The following is a 20377-nucleotide window of genomic DNA, read 5'->3' on the forward strand; positions in this document are numbered from 1 at the left end:
CTTGGAATACAGTCTCCCCTTTAGTCCTTTCTTAAATAGGAAAGATTCCAAGCCCTCATCACAATAAAGAAACTTGAGTTTCTTTAGACTTTTTTCCACTTCCCAACTCTTTGCTCTTCCTCCTGCATGAGCTTGCTAAAGCTCACAGTCAAAATTCGCATCTAAAATAAAGAGGCCTGCAAGAGAAGCTCATGTAATCCCACTCCTTAAATATCACTGAGACATCTGAGATATTGTTTAGATTGTGGACTCTTACTTTGACATGCCAGCATAGGTAGATGGACAGGCAAGCACATCAGATGTCACTGTTTGGCAGCTGATAAAAGTCAGTGGCGCTATAATACTAAGCACAGAGCCACTAGATTAGTCTGTGAGGGAAGGGGTTGCCTCTTCCTTCCCTTCAGTAGTGGGTTAAACCCAGCTGGCACCCTCTGGAACGACGGGTAAGTCCCATCTTTATTTCTGCTACAGTTTTGGGTTTTGTTTTTGTGTTTCTGTCCAAATCAGAGGAATGTGCACAAAGATGATTTTCACATAAGATGTTTGAAAGTCACAACATCATGTTGTTATACAGAAATGTGAGGAGAAAGTAACTTACTCATTACACTGAAACTGGAAGGCATTATAGAAAAGGTACAAGGAAAGATGGTCATGTGTTAGTATTTTTAAATCATTTTTTCTGGGATACTTGGTCTGACTGTAATTGATGTCCTAGGAAATACCCTCAATCAGTTTTTGTGCAAGTCTGAACTATATTAGAAAGAAAAAGTTAAGATTTTTAAATAGGAAACTGCATAGTATTTTACTTATAAAATCTTTGAAATGTATTTACGATTATTTGGAATAAAATGATACTGTTGTGTAAAAGAATCTATTATAGAATTAAGTCTGGACAGTGACTACAAATATGAAGAAAAGCTTCTCAGAGTTATCTATTTGAGCAACTGCATAAAATTTTGTTGAAACATGGGAACAATGAAACTTTTGAAAGAACATATTTTCAATTGAGCTTTGAAAATAACAGTAATTGTTAACTATGCTGGCTGATACCAAAATGTATAAGATAGTTGATATTCTAAAAACATATATTAAAAAAAAAACAGGGAACATTTGGAAAATATCTACTGGCTATTTGTTAAACAGTTTATTACTTGCTATATGAAATGAATCTGAATGATTTGCCTTCCTAAAAAGGAATTTAAGAACCAAATTTGGATTTGATTCTGCAATGCAATGAATAAGCCCATAACTATAAAACTACTGCCTTGAAATAGAGCCCTTTTTTGAGAAGATCTAATTAAAGCCTCCTTCTGGATGTTTTCCTCCAACAATTTAAAGGCCTAATATAGTTAATTACTAAAATGCACTCTAATTGAACATGTTTGTGTTCATAAACTTGAAATTAAGGAATATATGGATTTTTAAGTGTTCTTTTTCAACAGAATCTTCCTCTTCGCTGTTAAGTCACATTTGTTCTTTCCTAAAACTGCTAGTTTTAATTTAACTCTAAACTACATGCATAGCCTTAGGATAAAGCTATTTGGTCTGAATTTTGTTCATTAAAAATGATACGTTCTTCAAGATAGGAAATTAAACAACTTTAAGATTTCATTTTGATGATGACAGGTTAGCTTTATCAATTAAAAGTTTAATTTATCATTATCTCAGAGTTGGCTTATACTATGTAAAATTAAATGTATTTTGAACTAAATTACCTGATATTTTGATTAGAGACAGAATTAACGCCACAATTCATAGGGTTAGTCTGTGTGTGTAATGTCTACATATAGTTCCGCTTAGACTTACCATAATAATGGAAGAAATCAGAGACAAATATAATCCTTCAAGGTTGATTTTAGGGGCAAAAGATTCATCTAAGGAAAAATGGGGATCATAGGAAGTCCGAAGAACCAATGCAGAATTAAGTCAGAGAAATAGCACCCATCCTTTCTGGTAAGGCATAACTAGCTTCATACTGCCTTACATCCTTCTATACATCCTTGTCTGCCATTTTGGGAAAAAAAGTAAAAGAGAAGCTGAAACAATTTCAGAATTAGTCTAAAATACACATGAAATATGAAAAAATAGAAAGCAAACTAAGAATATTGACAGCAATAACTAGATAATCTAAAAATAACAAGAATTTATATAATGCTCTGGAATAGACATACATACATACACAAAGAAAGACACAGATTCCTTAATTATCATTTAGTTTGGCACTATGGTCAATTTGGAATCAAGGAAAGAAAAAGAGGCAGTACATTGAAAGGTAAAAAAAAAAAAAAAAAGATTACACTCCAAGTTGACAACAATGATTTATACAGTTCCTTCTACTTTATGAAATTCTAAAAGGATGAAGGAGTAAATGCAGACGCTCATGTTCTTTATAAAAAAGATTACTGTTCCCCTTGATTTACCAGGACATCATTCATCACAGATCACCAGGACATTAATTAACTGATGTATCAGAAGAGCTTTCATTGGTCTTCATGAGCAACAGGAAAAATACAGACTGAATGGGAGTTGACATGTTAGATATTTAACAGCTAATAATTTAAATCATTAAATCTCTGTGGTTAATAAAACTGAATCTTCTGGGCAAAAGTTAATCTTAAAACCATAAAATTATCACACTGAGCAACATCACAGAACTTCTTTCCGTAAGTAACCAACCACTTGGCAAACTCAAACTTCCCACTCCTTTATCTTGAAAGTCACTGGGCATGCTTTAAGAATTACCCAGAGGCAAACAAACATTAATAAATCATTTCTTCTTGTTCTCAGGAGAAAAGTCATTTGTACAAAGACAGAGCTAAAGGAAGAGGCCTAGAAGCCAGGGAAGTTCCACCTTGAGGTGACCTTGAAAGCATATAAGAAAAAAAAAAAAAAAAACAAGCTGTATACGCTCCTAAAGATGTAAAACAAACAATAGTTTTTTATGAAAATATTTTAACTGAATCTTTTTTTTTTTTTTTTTTTTTTTTTTTGCCTTTTGAAGGAACAATATTCTTCAAGAGAAGTCTACTCCATCAAAGACAGGAACACAATATTCCCAAGATCTCAACGAGGGGCAGACCAAGACTGCTTCTGATTCCTTGGGACCGTCTGTGATTCCAGGCTTGCCATCCCAAATTAAGGACCCCACCCTTCCAGGAGCAAATTATTACAGTAATAAATTGCCTTCATCTTCCATATACCAGCTAAGCATGTTTAACTACGAACGTCCAAAACACTTCATTCAATCCCAAAATCCATGTGGCTCCAGACTGCAGCCTCCCGGACCGGAAACCTCCAGCTATTCTAGCCAGACCAAACAGTCTTCCATTATCATCCAGCCCCGCCAATGCTCAGAGCAAAGATATTGTGCCTCCTCAACAGTGAGCTCTCATGTCACCATGTCCTCCTCTGCTTTCCCTGCTTCTCCCCAGCAGCATGCTGGCTCCAACCCAGGCCAAAGGGTTACAGCCACCTATAACCAGTCCCCAGCCAGCTTCCTCAGCTCCATATTACCATCACAGCCTGATTATAGTAGCAGTAAAATCCCTTCCAACGTGGACTCCAAGTAAGTGAATTTCTTTTATGTATAACTATATATTGCATATACACTGACCTTGCATCTGAAGAGTGGGGGGCGGGGGGATGTCCTGGTTCTCTATTTGTTATCTAAACAGGCAACTCGACCTCAAGGTCTCACATCATTCTCCTAAGACACCTTGAATCAGGATGCCGGCAGTAAGAGGTTTTATCTGATCCATTCTTCAGTGCTTATATTAAGCTAGACCCAAATTACCTATTATCACATACTATTACTTACCTATTTTCCATCTTCAAAAAAAAAAAAAAAAAAGATTCCTAACATACCCATGAACAGTGAACTATTCTCTCCCAGTTCTAAGTTAAGGTTCTCATGCTGTAAATTTAATTCCTCTGGTTCTGGGCTCAGCTGAGATGAAGAACACCTGTCTGCTCTTCCTCAGATAGGATTTCCTCTCACACAAGCAGAGGCTATTAAATGTCTTCTCGGTCTCAGTCTTTTCTTCCTATTATCCATTTCCCCTCTGACCCTGAATATCCAGTTGGCTAAAAAAAAAAAAAAAAAAAAAAAAAAGTTTTTTGTTTTTTTTTTTAAATAAAAACCTGGGATTCAGATGCTGAAGTGTATGAATTTTCCTTACTATAATCAGAAGAAAGGCTTGAACAGATACATGACCTTAGGATTCCCTTTGGTAATTAAAACCACACTCATCCAAACTGGTTGAGCTGATTGTTCTGTCTAAATAAAGAGAAGAATACCTGGTGCCTTATGCAAGCATGTACTACTTGCAAAGTCCCAAAACTATCCTAGGAGAACCTGATATGAATAAGGACACGGTGGCTGTGCTTTTTTTAAAACATGAACTAAATACTTTGTGCTTATGCAAACCTAGAGATATCAGTTTTCCTATCCCTTGGCTGGCTAAAACACCGGATAATTAATTCAGAGGCATCTGAAAAATTGTCTGATGGAATATGTTTTGTTACAGACTTATCAACAAATTTGCTGAGATGCTTGATAATTTCCCTCAGTCTTCTATGGAGGCTAATTTTTCTAGAGATTCCTATTGTTGGTGACAACTCTGGAAACAGTTGAACTACAGCAAGTAATCTGCAAAAAATACATCATCTTAAAAAATCAAAATGAAGAAAGCCAAAAATATGTTAGAATCCTATATATATTAGGTTGAACCACTTGAAATGGTTGATAGTCAACTATTTTTCACCTACAAAAAATGGTATTCATTTGACCTAATATTTTTTTAACAGATTTTATTTATTTATTCATGAGAGAGACCCAGAGAGAGAGGCAGAGACACAGGCAGAGGGAGAAGTAGGCTCCTTGCAGGGAGCCCAATGCAGGACTTGATCCCAGGACCAGGGATCACGACCTGAGCCAAAGGCAGATGCTCAACCACTGAGCCATATAGGCATCCCAACCTAATATTTTTTAAAGATGCCTTTAAGAATTAGGAGCCCTCTCTTTCTCTTCCCTCCAAAATTTCCGTTATACCCATCATCACACATTGTAGATTTTTCTTGTTACATTTTACCCCAATGATTATTTTTCATCTACCTTTCTATTATTTTCAGATCTCCTATTGAGCATTTTTAATCTAAAATCATCTTTTCTGGGGACCCAGGCCAAATAAATAAACAACCTGTTCTGACTACACTCTTTGCCTTAGTCTTTCAACCCTATTCCAAATATCTGTCCAGAAAAGAAAGCTACAAATATTATGGAACCTCAATCATGTTCCTGGCTTTGTGCACAGAACTGAAAGAAAAAGGCAAAAATGGAGAGGATAAGAAATAAGCATAGGAAGTCCCCAAACCAGAGATCAAAGATACAGCTTTAGCTGCTCCATTTGCAGCAATCATAGATAACTCTTTTAATCTTCCCACAGCCACTTGATATCCATTGGGTGTCCAGCTGCACAGGGTGGAAAGCTCTGGCCCTTTGAACATTTGTGCACAGCTCCCTCATTGTTATGGTGGCCTGAAGTTCACCCTGCCTTCAAAAGTAATCCCTTGGATTCTGACCTAGATTGCTTTGAAAGCTTTATTTAGCTTTTCATCAGGAGGAAACCCTTAAGCAAACATTTTATTCAGTCGATCAGAAATTGAGGATATCTCTAATTCTAATTATTCCATTCAAAAAGCCTGCTGTGTGACATTCAGCAAGTGTGCCTTACCTGCTCGGTGATTCAGTTTTATGATCTAGAACAAAATTACTAATGTGGGTGATTAATGATAGGGAATAAAAAGACCTATGAAGCAGGGTTCAAGAATAATATTAGTTTATAAATGTGAGCACATATCTAGTCTTAACATTTAGGCCATCTAAACTGATGGGAGGTGGTGGGGAACACCTGAGTGGCTCAGCAATTAAGCATCTGCCTTTGGCTCAAAGTGTGATCCTGGAGTCCCAGGATCAAGTCCCACATCGGGCTCCCTGCATGGAGCCTGCTCCTATCTCTGTCTGTGTCTCTGCCTCTCTCTCTCTCTGCGTCTCTCATGAATAAATGAAATATTAAAAAAGAAAAAAAATCATGAGAGAGGGGCACCTGGGTGGCTCAGTGATTGAGCATCTTCTTTTGGCTTAGATTGTGATCCTGGGGTCTTGGGGTTGAGTCCCACATCAGGCTCCTCAAGGAAGCCTGCTCTCCCTCTGCCTATGTCTCTCCCTTTCTCTGTGTCTCTCATGAATAAATAAATAAATAAATCTTTAAAAAAAATAAAAAATAAATTGATAGGGGAATTCAGTGAATAATGTGACTAGATCACATACATATCAGTAATTCTCACACTTGGTTCTGATAATCCTTCAAGATTTCTTAGATATATTGCATTATATTATGACAGTATAAAAACAACTTTATTTGATTCTAATTCACTTTAACAAATGTAAATTTTATAAAGATGGTAGGCTAACATCAAAAAAAAAAAAAAAGAAAAGAAAGAAAGAAAAGAAAAGAAAACAGGCTATGGGGCTCCTGAGTGGCTTAGTTGGTTAAATGTCTAATTTGGTTTCAGCTCAGGTCATGATTTCAGAGTTGAGAGATCAAGTCCCACATGGAATTCTGCACTCAGTGCAGAGTCTGCTTAAGATTCTCTCCCTCTCTCTCTCCACTCTCTAAAATAAATAAAAAATAAAATCTTAAAAAAATAGGCTATCAAAACTTCATATAGTAAGAATAATAGATCTGTAAGACCAAAGGAATTTTACCATTTTGACATGAGAATTCAATTTTAAAAAATAATAACTATTTATTTAAACACTTGATTTATTTACTTAACTGAACAAATTAGACTTTAGTTAAGCATTAATATAGACAGCCCTGAAGACCTAAAATGTAAAGGGGAGAAATGTGTACCATCAACCTTCAATACAGAGCATCCTGAATACAATTAAAAACATTCATTCATTCAACTGATAGAGTAATGCCTATACCATAACTTCTTGTGTGAAAATAAACATTACAATGGTCAGTAATAAGCCATCTTTTTTACTTCAGAATGTTTATAATCTAGAGATTAACCAAGTCTCCAAAGCCTGCAAGAATTAAAACTCCATCTCCTCTCAAATGAGATAAATTTCCACTTAGCTTGTAAGTTCTTTTATTTTTTTTAAGATTTTTTATTTATTTGAGAGTGAGCATGCATATGGAAGAGAGAGCAGAGAGGGAGAGTGTCAAGCAGACTCTCCACTTAGCAGGGAACCCGACACAGGGCTCCATCCCAGGGCCCCCAGATCATGATCTGAGGAGAGGGCAGACGCTTAACAGACTGAGCCAGCCACGGACCCGCTTGTAAGTTCTTTTAATGCCTTGAAAATATCTGGACAGGAACAGGTCAGAAAAGAGATCCAAGCTGCCTCATCTTGGTAACTAGAGGTTTATTATGAGACTGCTAAAATATTCAGTGAGGGTAGTGACCAGTTATCCTGCATTAAACAGATTTAAGTGCTTACCTGCTGGGCCCTAAATGAATAAACCAGGTGAAATCTGAACAAACAACTGGTAAAGTACAAGCTACCTAACAAATTTAGTAATACAGGAATCCCTACCCCCTGCACTCTGTCACAATCAACCGGGGAATGCAGGGAGGGGTTAAAACATCTTTCAAGATAACTTAGGATCAGAATTTGGAATACGGATTTAAACCAAACTCTTCAACTACTATTCAAATTTGCTTTTTTCCCTCCAACTCCCCTTTTCATTCAGGCTACATTTCTTACTCCTTCCTCCTCTAATCATTCCTTTCTTTCTCTAAAAATCATGTCAGCAACATTTAAGAAATCAGTTACTGTAAAAACTATTTGTTACATAGTACCACATTTGAATTGTGTAAGCTAACAAATTAATAGGAATTGGAAGTTAAAAGAAAAGCCAGACTATGTCAACTGTAGACTACATTCAAATCAACAGAATATTCACTAAATACCAGTGGTCACGCTGGTAAATGTTTAACAATCAGCCCTGGAGAAAGGAGCTATGATTTGTGCTATTTTACCAATTTTCCTGTTGTACATACTCCCATCATCACCAATTTCAAACTTCAACATGAGATCATAGGGAGCTGAGAATGGTATTCATTCATGAAACAAACTTACCAAATTGAATTATAAGACTGTAAGAACTCTCAAGCAGCCAGTAACTAGACTTACTCTCTCACTACTTTAGGGAAGATCTTCCAGGAAGGACATCCTCCTTATGCCTAATCTAATTCATTCCTCCAGCCGCTAAATTTTAATTTGCCAAGACAAAAAAAAAAAAGCTAGTAACCATTCTTATTAAATCCCTCTTGACTGTTGCTAGAAAATTGTTTTTAACAATGCTAATAGTACTAAGTGGTAGTTTCAACCTGTATAAAGGTAACTGACAGAGTAAGGTCAATTCTGTTTTAGTACATCTTACTTTGAAGACCTTTTTTAAAAAAATCTTTCTGGGGTGCCTGACTGGCTCAGTCACAGACCATGTGACTCTTGATCTCAAGGTCCTGATTTCAAGCCTCATGTTGGGTATAGAGATTAAATAAAAACTTTATTAAAATATATTTTTTCTTTTTAAAGCTACCAACAACCCTCATTTGGCCAAACTGTAAATGCTAAGCCATCCCAAAGTACAAATGCTAAGCCCATCCCAAGGACTCCTGACCATGAAATACAAGGATCAAAAGAAGCTCTGATTCAAGATTTGGAGAGAAAGCTAAAATGCAAAGACAGTCTTCTTCATAATGGAAATCAAGTAAGCTAAATGTCTATTTTACACAAAAAGCCAATTAAACTATAAAATCTAATCTAAGAAAATTCTATCTCACAGATCTATGTCCATATAATCCGCAAGGGATAGGATTATCTAAAATGAAGAACTATTTGGATCCAATATCAAATACTACACATTAAACCACCTCTTGGTTTTCAGTAGTAGTAGAATGACACAAAAGAAGTAGAGAATGTAAAACAATGTAAAAGAATGAAGCAGGTAGCTCTGGTGGCTCAGTGGTTTAGTGCTGCCTTCAGCCTGGGGTGTGACCCTGGAGACCTGGGATCGAGTCCCACATCAGGCTCCTTGCATGAAACCTGCTTCTCCCTTTGCCTGTGTCTCTGCCTCTGTGTGTGTGTGTGTGTGTGTGTCTCGTGAATAAATAAAATCTTTAAAAAAAGAATGAAGCACGAGAAGAAAAAGAAATCTGAAAAATTTAATAGAAATTTTAAGCATTACTCTCTCATAAAATATGTCTGATGACCAAATAACCAATAGGAAATACTCTCGACTTCTTCGTATGCTGTGGTATTTACTATTGGACATATTAGCTATTGGACATATAACTATGAGATTTATGAGACAACTCTTCTGTACCTACTATATCAGTCACTTATCTTTGAAACAGTACTATACACCTTAAATCCAAATACATTTAACATACCAGTTGCACTGCTTTCAAACAGAAATTAAATCTAATATTTAATAAAAGTTCATTTAATAAAAGTTATTTCTCCATGTGAGGATATGTTGTACAATCTTCAAAGATGGAGCAAACGAGAACATGCAGAACAAAAAGGAAGGTGAAGAACTTCCCTTGACTTGGGATAGCCTTACTTAAGGGTGGTTATGCCTGCGTCTCCTAAGAGCAAGAGGAAAACAGATGAGGGAGGTAGCACTAGAATGGAAGGGAAATGCTTTGAATGAAAACAAAGTTTTAAAACATAATAAATAATTGTAATTCGACAGAACTATACTTCTTTAGTGTAATTCTTGGTAGTTTTAAGGTAAAGATATGCAAACAAGTTTTATTACATCTCATTACTATCTCCTTAATGATTTATTTAAAGCGGCTAACATATGAGGAGAAGATGGCTCGCAGATTGCTAGGACCACAGAATGCAGCTGCTGTGTTTCAAGCTCAAAATGACAGTGAGGCACAAGACTCACCACAGGTAAATTATAATCATCTTTACCTACTTTTCTTTGGTGTGATTTTTAAATGTCTTGTTTTCCAAATGCTTACAAATACCATTTGAAGCAAAAGTCAATCATTTCCATGCTCCATTATGTATAAAAAGGAGAGGCCACATGGGCTAAAATATACAAACTTAAAATTTTACCCCATTTTCTTGCCTTCTAATATCAGCATATGAAATGTCACAAAGTCAAAATATCAAAAGGCTAAGAGTGTCACTTTTCATCTGGACATTTAGTAGTCTGTTACACCTACAACTCTTTTTCCAAGGTTTGCAGGGATAGACAATTTATGAGTTGTAAATCTTTAATATGACAGAAGTTAAAACTCTAAGCTATAGTAATTATAACCTTTTCTCGTAAGCTGTTAATCATTTCAACGTTTTAAAATATAATTGTGAGGGCACCAGGGAGGCTCAGTCAGTTAAGTGTCTGACTTCAGCTCAGGTCACGATCTCAGGGTCCTGGGATTGAGCCACACTTCCAGCTCCCTGCTCAGCAAGGGAGTACGCTTCTCCCTGTCTCTGCCTCTTTCCCTCCTTGTGCTCTTTCATAAATAAATAAATAAATAAATAAACAAACAAACAAATAAATAAATAAAATCTTAAATAAAATTGTGAAACTAATGAAACATCCAATTCCCTTTGTTCCTGTATTCAAAAATTCTTAGTAAAAACAAAACAAGCAACAGCAACAATAAAAAGGCCTTGAGTAACGGCTCTAAGATTAACAAAAGGATCCTTTCAAAGAACAGATAAACTTCATGGAGGGCATAAAGTGAATATCCCACAGGCTTGTTCCTGATCAGCTTCATTCCAACAAGTAAACTTAACCCTGAAGACAAATACACAGTTGAAGAACAGACTGAACTGTTACTGCTGTCTTCCTTGTGTAGTCACCTCTCATTTCTTGCCAAAAACTCCACAAGAAACTGGGAGCCAAAGGGATAAGATTCGACACCCAAGAACCCCAAGCCTCTAAGCACAGGAAATTGAAAATAGAATTTTTGTTTTGTTAAAGGTGATTAGACCTACTAAAAAGGATAGAGCAGGGTCTAATAGGGCAAGTAATGAGAAAATGAAAACAGAACTTGAATCTCTTTTCAGCTACTCAACAGTCCATACATTCATTCGATTAGTTCATTTATATGGAGCACCTACTCGGAGTTGGGCTCTGGACTGTACAGATTACAAGATGTGAAACTAACTCTGTTAGAAGGAACTCAAAACAACATTATATTGATGGCCAATGTTATAAATTCAGTGTATGGTTTTGAGGGCACCAATGTATCATTTTTCTCATACATTCCTTAAATACATTAAAATGAAGGTGATGATACCAAGAAAAAAGATAGCAGCAAAATATTATGAAATCAGAAAAAATAAACCCTAGATTTTGTATGCTTCAAACATTCTAATAACCCAAGATGTCATCAAATTATGTAAAACTGAAATATTAAATTCTGAAAATGAATATATATATTCAAACCACTACTATAGGAAAAAGTCAAAAATTTGGATATTTGAGGTTTAATCAGATGACTTCATCAAAAACTCAGCTGATTTGATAAATGAATTTTTTTGACATTTTGCTTAGATAACCTTAAGACTAGTCAAAATTTGTTAGTTTTAAGAATTTTATTTTAAAATGACCAAATACATTAAACATATTCATTACAAAATAACTTATACTCAGATTTGTTGCACATATATATATGTGTGTGTGTGTGTGCAATTTTTATATATATAAATGTTTTCCAGGTATTTGGATACATATATATTTTTCACTTGTCTTGCCTACTGTGCAATCCCACAGGCTTGTTCCTGATCAGCTGCATTCCAATAAGTAAATTTATCATTGCACATGTATTTTGTGAAATACACAAAATAAGTACTAAGTATATGAGAAGATATTTAATTATGATTTCCATCAATCTCTGGTTTTATTCCCAAATGGAAATAATTTCCTGGGGCTCAAATATAAATCCTAAAAGATGTTTCCTTGGGATGCCTGGGTGGCTCAGTGTTTGAGCACCCGCCTTAGGCCCAGGGCGTGATCCTGGAGTCCCAGGATTGAGTCCCACCTCAGGGTCCCTACATTGAGCCTGCTTTTCTTTCTGCCTATGTCTCTGCCTCTCTCTCTGTGTGCCTCCCATGAGTAAATAAATAAAATCTTAAAAAAAAAAAAAAAAAGTTTCCTTAAATATACCTTTATTAAGCAGGAAATATTTAATGTTTCTTCAAACCTTCTCATAGCTCTACACATACCTTTCATGGTGTCCATCATGATTTTGTGCCATAAGCTAAAAAGAGAAGTATTTTCCAGTCTAATATGTGTTAACTGCTGCTAGTGCACTTTTGAACAGTAGGCATAATACCCTGAATAAATTGCCAACACAAGTGACTTCATGTCTATTCCTGTTTTACTAAAGGACAATCTGTACTATGTGCTCTCATTTCAAATACACCAGGGGGACACATCACCCTTTGTTGTAAAATACTCATATGAAAAATGAACCACCAAAAATTCCAAGGCTAGCTAATTTTCATATACCATGCCTGTTGAATAGTCCTATTAATTACGGGGATTTCTTGCTAGAGTATTAGAAGGTCAGTGTACTATATTTCAGTTGTTTTTAATACTTAACCTTTGAACAATGCAGGAGTTAGAGGTGCTGAGCCCCCCCAACAATAGTTCAAATCCACATATAACTTCTGACTCCCCAACAACTACTAATAGCCTACTGTTGACCAGAAGCCTTACCAATAAGTAGATTAACACAGATCTTGTGTGCTATATGTATTATATACTATATTCTTAAAATAAAGGGAAAAGATGCTGAGAAAATATAAAGTACTGTGCTGTACTATATTTATCTTTCAAAAAAACCTTCATATAAGTGAGTCTGTGCTGTTCAAACCAGTGTTGTCAAAGGATCAACTATATATGTGATTAACCATGACTGCCCAAATACAGTCAACAAAGAGATGTTCAACTATGATACTTAACTCTGCTTCATTTCAAGCTAACAATCATGTTGACAATCTCACTTTGTTCTAATTTCAAGCAGCACAACTTAGAACATGCACGACTGCAAGTTCCTACATCACAAGTAAGGTAAAAATAATTTTTCTTCTCACTTTTTTTTTCTTCTCATTCTTAAAGAAACATTTATTTTGCTACCAAAAATATTTTCAGCTTAAAAATGTAGTATCTATAAAGCCTTACAAGCTTTCTACACTTTTTATTTTTAAAAATGTGAATTTTCTAATGCCTAAGAGGATGATCAAAATTTTTATCTGTTAATTATCAGAGCTAGATCTCAGAGGAAGTTTTTTTTATATGTTTTGGTCAAATAAGCCAGGGCCACATGTCCATGTTAAGCAACTTTCTCATGGTAATTGAAACCCAATTCCAATTACTAAATCATTGCACATAAGAACTGTCCATGGGAAGGGAGACAGAACATAAAGACTCCTAACTCTGGGAAGTGAATTGGGGGTGGTGGAAGGGGAGGAGGGCGGCGGGTGGGGATGAATGGGCGACGGGCACTGAGGGGGGCACTTGACGGGATGAGCACTGGGTGTTATTCTGTATGTTGGTAAATTGAACACCATTAAAAAATAAATTTATTATTAAAAAAAAGAACTGTCCATGGGGTACTCTGCATTGTAATCAGTTTCTTCATCAATTTATAGCATTGTATAGAAAACACAAAGATATATAATTTGTACCAGATGTTTCTAGATTGCTACCATTTCTAATAATCAACAAATATGCCACTGCTAAATAGGAGTTCCAAGGCTTCTCTCTATTGTTATTACACCAACATATCAAACACTAGACACTCTGGGTTCCAATCCAGTGGCTTAACTATATTTGTGTAAAAGGAAGAACAATGACAACTTTCCTACATAGTGATTATTAAAATATTTTTGTAGAAGTAGGTCGTCTTCAAGGGGAGATGTGAATGATCAGGATGCAATCCAGGAGAAATTTTACCCACCTCGTTTCATTCAAGTGCCAGAGAACATGTCAATTGAAGAAGGAAGATTCTGCAGAATGGATTTCAAAGTAAGAGCTCAAAAACACTGGAGGAAAATTACCAAGACACTACGTTTTGGAAAACGTCCTCTTGCTCTTCATATCTTGCTACACACCTGGGGCACATGGGTGGCTCAGTCAGTTAAGTGTTCAACTCTGAATTTCGGCTCAGGTTTTGATCTCAGGACTGTGAGATTGAGCCCCGCGTCAGACTCTGGGCTGGGCATGGAGCCTGTATAAGAGTCTTTCTCCCAGTCTGCCCCTGCCCGCCCCGACCCCCCCCCGCAAAATAAATAAATAACTTACTGTACACCTTAACAAATAACACGTACAGTGGGTAAGAACAAAAATTCTGGAGCCAAGCTTACCTGGGTTTTAATCCTGGCTCTGGCACTATCCAGCTGTGTAACCTCAGATAGGGCAATTAACCTCTCTGTTTTCTGTGTCCTCTGTAAGATGGGAGTAACAAACGTACCTCCTCATAAAATTATGAGGCTTAACTGAGTAAACAGGCATAAAGTACTCCATAAGTGAAGCTACCAAAACAATAGAATTTTTTTTTTTAAAAACAATAGAATTTCTAAAGCAAAATGCCTCTTTAATTCTTCTCCATTAAGAAATTCAAGCTAACCTACTCAGTTGGCCTAGAAGAGTTCTTTAAGCTAGAAGGGATCTTTAGAAAGACCTCCATTTTTTACTATACTCATTTTGGAATCCTTTTCTTATAAAATATTTTTCTGGATTCCTTATGAATCAAAGTATATGGATTTAATTATTAAGGGTTAAAGAAAAACACTTAACAAACTGGCATTTAAAAACCAGAATTATAGCTCAAGAACACTCTGTTTTGGTAAAGTCATTCATTAGATCAGCAAGCGTCACATGTATGTCCCCGTGGGACTTCATTTGCAGTCACCATTAGTGAAAAATGCCATAGCACTTCCTATTTCTTGTGGAGACCTACATAACATAAATTGATATTCTAAATATAGTAACTGAGAGATCTTAAGGAGCCTGAGGTTACATACAAAAGGGTTAGATCTGGTTTGAGGTAGTCTGAAAATACTAAGTTAATTTAGAGTTTTAATTTCCACTGTTTTGTTAAAAAAAAAAAATCGTTGAAACCAAATACCTTTTTAAGCTCTTGCTTTGCATTTTGCATCACAAACCCACTCATATACTAGAATGGTTAAAATCTGTAAAAGGACAAATAGGTTCCAGTGATGATATAATTTAAAATACTGTCATCTTCTGTTTTCCTTTCCAGGTAAGCGGATTGCCAGCTCCTGATGTGTCATGGTATCTGAATGGAAGACCAGTTCAATCAGATGATTTTCACAAAATGATAGTGTCTGAAAAGGGTTTTCATTCACTCATCTTTGAAGTGGTCAGAGCTTCAGATGCAGGTGCTTATGCATGTGTTGCCAAGAATAGAGCAGGAGAAGCCACCTTTACCGTGCAGCTGGATGTCCTGGGTAAGCTTCAAAGAGATCTACAAGAGCTCCTTAAAATCTAGCAGTATTTTTAAAAGCAAGTGTTAAAAAAGAAAAGCCCAGGTGACTTCATATTTAAGGTTAATGTCTACACAACCCAGCAGAATACCAATTTTTATCTAAAAGCCACAGAGTAGTGGTGGTAGAAGAGAAGGGAGCATTTTTGAGGGAAACTCAGTGAAACTTCAATGACAGAGCTACAACCAAAGTTTTTCAGGAAAAGAAATAAAGAAATGGTGCAATTTCAGACAAAATAAGGCATACAGTTGACCCTTGAACATCAGTTTGAACAGCACATGTCCACTTACATGCAAATTTTTAACAACACAGTACTGAATATGTTATTTTCACTTACTCATGATTTTTTAAATATTTTCTCTGGTTCATTTTAGGAATCCAGTATATAATACATTTAACATACAAAATATGTTAATTGACTGTTTATATTATCATTAAAGCTTCCAGTCAAGCGTACGCTATTAGTAGTTAAGTTTTTGGGGAGTCAAAAGTTAATGCAGATTTTCAACTGCATAGGGTGGGGGGTGCTCCAACGCCCTAGCATTGTTCAAGGGTCAACTATACAAGCATTTTTAAATTTAACTAAAGGATCTAAAGTCTATTAGTCTAATCATTTCTCTGACATATAGTCCAAAATAATCTGATTCCTATTTTTACAGAATTGTCATGAACACACATAATTTAAAACTGAGGAATTAACGTTAACTTTTAGCCTTAGATTATGTTTTCTTTACTATGAAACTAGTCTCTAATTATAACAAAAACATGCGTACTTGCTTTAGAAAACAGGTATGGCTAAACTCATGCCTCGGATTTCTTTTCAGTAAGGCAGTTTCTTAGAAAACTTATGCAGTTACTTTAAAATATTACAGCTTAAGTACTTTAAATATATATTTCATTTGTAATGGTTTAAGCCCTAGTATATTGCAGAAGAGATATTTTGCTACAATTCACTGATGATTATATAAAATCTTGATCAAGTTGAAGGATGGACAACTTCCTTGAGTTTGCATTCTACTCGGAACAACGAAAAATCTTTAAGATTATTCTATGATACAATTAATAAAGGGCCTCAGCCTAACGGAAAAACTAGTGATCTGGGAATCAAAAAAAATCCAATTCAGGTGATTAACTTTGGGCAAATCCTTTTTGTGCCAAGAGCTCCAGAAATACTATAATGTTAGAGCTGAAAGAGGCTTTGGCAGGCATCTGTCCAATTTCATTTCTCCTTCAGAAAAGCTAGGGTTACAGTAGTATAGTATCAATTCCTCTTTTCCCTCAGGTAATTAAAGAAATGATGTAACAATTACAGACATTCGTATACTATTTTACAGTTTACAAAATGCTTCTTCATTCGTCATCCCAGCTGATCCTCACAGTAGTTTTGAAAGGTAGTGGTAGGCAGAGCAGTCATTATTACCTATATGTATTTTAGAGTGCATTATCTATTTAACTATTTTACAATAGATAAAAATGAGCTTCAGAGAAACTGAACAAATTTTTCCCAATTTGGCATAGCTGGTGGAGCAAATGGAGAATTTGAACCTAAGCTGTCTAGTCTTGCCACCACTGATGATGTTTCCTTATAGAAGAGACATAAATGAGAATATAACTTAAATTCTTTGAATGAAACATGATTATAAATTCAATACATTACATTACTGTTTTAGAACTCTAATTGGTATATTACCAAATAGTATTACTGTATGTTGTTTTAACTAATGCTAAAACATAAAGCTTCCAATCTTCTTGAATTAGTGTTTTTTAAACTTTTTATGTCAACATACAAATTTCATAACACCTTGGTTTGACTTATATTTTTATAATATTTCCAATACTTGAATTTTTTATTAATATGTAGCAAAAGAACATAGAAGAGCACCAATGTTTATCTACAAACCACAAAGCAAAAAAGTTTTTGAGGGAGACTCAGTGAAGCTAGAATGCCAAATCTCAGCTGTACCTCCACCAAAGCTTTTCTGGAAAAGAAATAATGAAATGGTACAATTCAACACTGATCGAATAAGGTAGGATAAGTATTTTTAGATGTTCCTCTAGTTTATTTGGGTGAATGCAGTTGCACTTGAAATGCATTATAAATGGCATGCATTTGTAATCTGTCTAGTTCTTAAACCATGTGTAGAAATACAATAAACCTCATTAACCCTGATTCTACTAATAAAAAATTTAAGGCATAAAGCTAGGATTTACCTTTTTACTATCAATAAAGAAAGATGGCTCAAGGAAATTATGACACAAACAAAATTAAAGGGGGGATTAAACTCCATAAAACCAATACCTATTTGGCATTGACTAGGTGCAGTCTCAGAATTTCCAAATGCTTCGTTTTCTAACAATCAGACCCCCTGGGTCAGAGGCATCATAAATAAACATTCACAGGAAACTTAATTCCTATACTTCAATTTTTTATTATTGTTTCTTTTCAGTTTATATCATGATAACTCTGGAAGAGTTACTTTACTGATAAAAGACGTAAACAAGAAAGATGCTGGGTGGTATACTGTGTCTGCAGTTAATGAAGCTGGAGTGACCACATGTAACACAAGATTAGATGTTACAGGTATGTCATGCTATAAACCCAAGCATTATAAAGGACTAATCAGAAACATTTAGTTAGAAACACAAATCCCAGCAAAATATAAAAATGTATAGTATAAAATATGACATTTTCCCCATAATCAGTTCTGATTTTTTTTTCTTTTCCTGTCTGATACTGAATACCTAGTGCAACCCATTTGTTTAGAACAGGTTTTCTGAATTAACCTCTATTTGATCTATTTCAGTCCGTCAAAACCAAACTCTTCCGGCCCCTAAGCAGTTACGTGTTCGACCAACTTTCAGTAAATATTTCGCACTTAACGGTAGAGGTCTGGATGTGAAACAAGCTTTTAACCCTGAAGGAGAATTTCAGCGTCTGGCAGCTCAATCTGGACTCTATGAAAGTGAAGAACTTTAATGAGGTTACCAACACTGGAAAACACAATAACTACATTATTAGTAATATATTCAATTAAATTAAATTTTTAAAATAAATAAATCCATGGCAGTATTAACAGATTATGGCTTTAATTAGGTAATATAACTAATATACATTTATATTTATCCTTTGACTCTTGCACATTCTATCTTCTTCTCTGGTTTGCGAAGCCTCTGGAAAATCTGGGCATATGAGTTTGTAATTGTAGAATCCATCTCAAAATGTGAGATTTTAACATTTAAGTCATACACATCAACTTTTTAAGCACATCTAATGCTTGTAATAAGGTTTACCGGTACTGCTTTCTAAATACCGTTTTACCTGTTTTCTCTTATAGGAATACTAACAAGGCATTGATTATCTGAGTGTTCCATAGTTCAATGTCAAAAGAGAATAAAATTTCAAATATTTCAAAGACTGTCTTCTCTTCACAAAAGTCTAGATATTTAAAATGTAACTTTCTGGTCTTTACATACTATACAACACTTAGCAAAACCTAAGAACAACAAGGTCCCAAAAAGCAACAATATCATGTTCTAGAACTGTGTCTCAATGAAGCTCACTTACAGCTCAGTCAATTCCTGACATTAGGCTAGACTTTTCTATGGTTTTCACTTCAAAAGCAAGCAACCACAATAACTTAAATTCCGACAGATCTCTCCTGAAATTGTGATTTTGTTTTAACCAAAAAAGTCCCTAAGCCTTCAAGATCTTGGAGCCTACTGAGCTCAACGGCTCAGTAAGAAGTTTATAGAGCCACCTGCCGAATTTTTGTATCTTAAGTAAATTTTGATGCCAGTGGGGGGAGGGGGGGGTTCTTCCTACATTTCAAGTGCAGATAACCTATAACATTGGAAGGCATAATTTTGTGAGCATCTGAGAATCTAAGTACAGGAAGGGAAAATCCTTTTATTACACAATTCTTAAGCTAGGACATTAGCCCTTTCTTCTTAGGCCTCCTGTCCACTCGCCATGGCCTTTTGCTAGGCCTCTATTTCTTTTATCATTGGTAGTCTTTGACCCTCACGGCTGTGTGGCCTCGTTTTGCTTTTTATCTACACATGAAATAGCATTTATCAACATCACTCAACATCTCTTTCAGAGAAATCACAAAAGCGCCTTTTTTTTTTTTTTTTTTTTTTTTTTTTACTTCCCCAACAGCTTGATGGTTTTTCTTTGCTGGCCAGCCCTAGGGCCTTTCTACTGAATTCCATTTCATTTTCCCTTTTTCCGACATGAGAGTCTCTCCTGTCTCATATCCTGGTGGGGTTTTGGATGCCTTCATTTACAGCCATTTTTTTTTTTTTTGGTTTACAAACGTTCCCCATCTTTGCAAAGCTTCTGGGCCAGGTAGGAGTCTGGGCTCCCAAGGTCTCCTGTTTGGCCTCACTCATCCAAGACCTAATCACTTCAGAGCTGGAAATTTTTTTTTTTTCTTTAATTTATCGCCTTCTTTAGCCACACTGGGTGGCAAGCGGGGTGGAAGCTATTTCCAGCAGCAGCTCTCGGTTAACGAGAACCGGCGTGGGCTCTGGCGTCCAGCACACCTGCCCCGACCACCTGTGCACTTCGGTAAGTCACTGACTCTCTCTCTCTCTCTCTCTCTCTCTCTCTCTCTCTCTCTCTCGGCGCCTCAGCGTCTCCAGACCTAAAATGACGATAAAACACCTACCTTTCAGGAAGGGGGGATGTGAAGACTAAACAAGCCAATAAATGTAAAAGGTGTTCAAGACACAGTAGCCCGCTAGAATTAATTACTACGATTTTTACGACCAACCCCAGGCCCAAAGCCAGATTCGCCCGAGAAGCCGAGTCTCCCTCCG

At 35.8% G+C, this 20377-nt stretch overlaps 1 protein-coding gene across 3 annotated transcripts; it reads left to right on the forward strand.

Annotated features, from left to right (window-relative positions):
* Positions 1-284: 284 nt before the first annotated feature.
* MYOT (myotilin) lies at positions 285-18969 on the forward strand. Of its 3 annotated transcripts, XM_077911804.1 has the most exons (11): positions 361-443; positions 2788-2857; positions 3002-3565; positions 8612-8786; positions 9875-9979; positions 13069-13118; positions 13943-14075; positions 15313-15520; positions 17418-17583; positions 18004-18137; positions 18361-18969. In XM_077911804.1, exons 3-11 carry the CDS (start codon positions 3210-3212, stop codon positions 18531-18533), a joined length of 1500 nt encoding a protein of 499 aa, XP_077767930.1. In that variant the 5' UTR covers positions 361-443; positions 2788-2857; positions 3002-3209; the 3' UTR covers positions 18534-18969. The 3 variants fall into 3 exon arrangements, with proteins under 3 accessions (XP_077767929.1, XP_077767931.1, XP_077767930.1); XM_077911803.1 differs by lacking the exon at positions 2788-2857 and having other exon boundaries at positions 285-443; XM_077911805.1 differs by lacking the exon at positions 2788-2857 and having other exon boundaries at positions 285-443; positions 13072-13118.
* The last annotated feature ends 1408 nt before the right edge of the window (positions 18970-20377 follow it).

The sequence above is a fragment of the Canis aureus genome, chromosome 10 (assembly GCF_053574225.1).
Source record: "Canis aureus isolate CA01 chromosome 10, VMU_Caureus_v.1.0, whole genome shotgun sequence".
Taxonomy (NCBI): domain Eukaryota; kingdom Metazoa; phylum Chordata; class Mammalia; order Carnivora; family Canidae; genus Canis; species Canis aureus.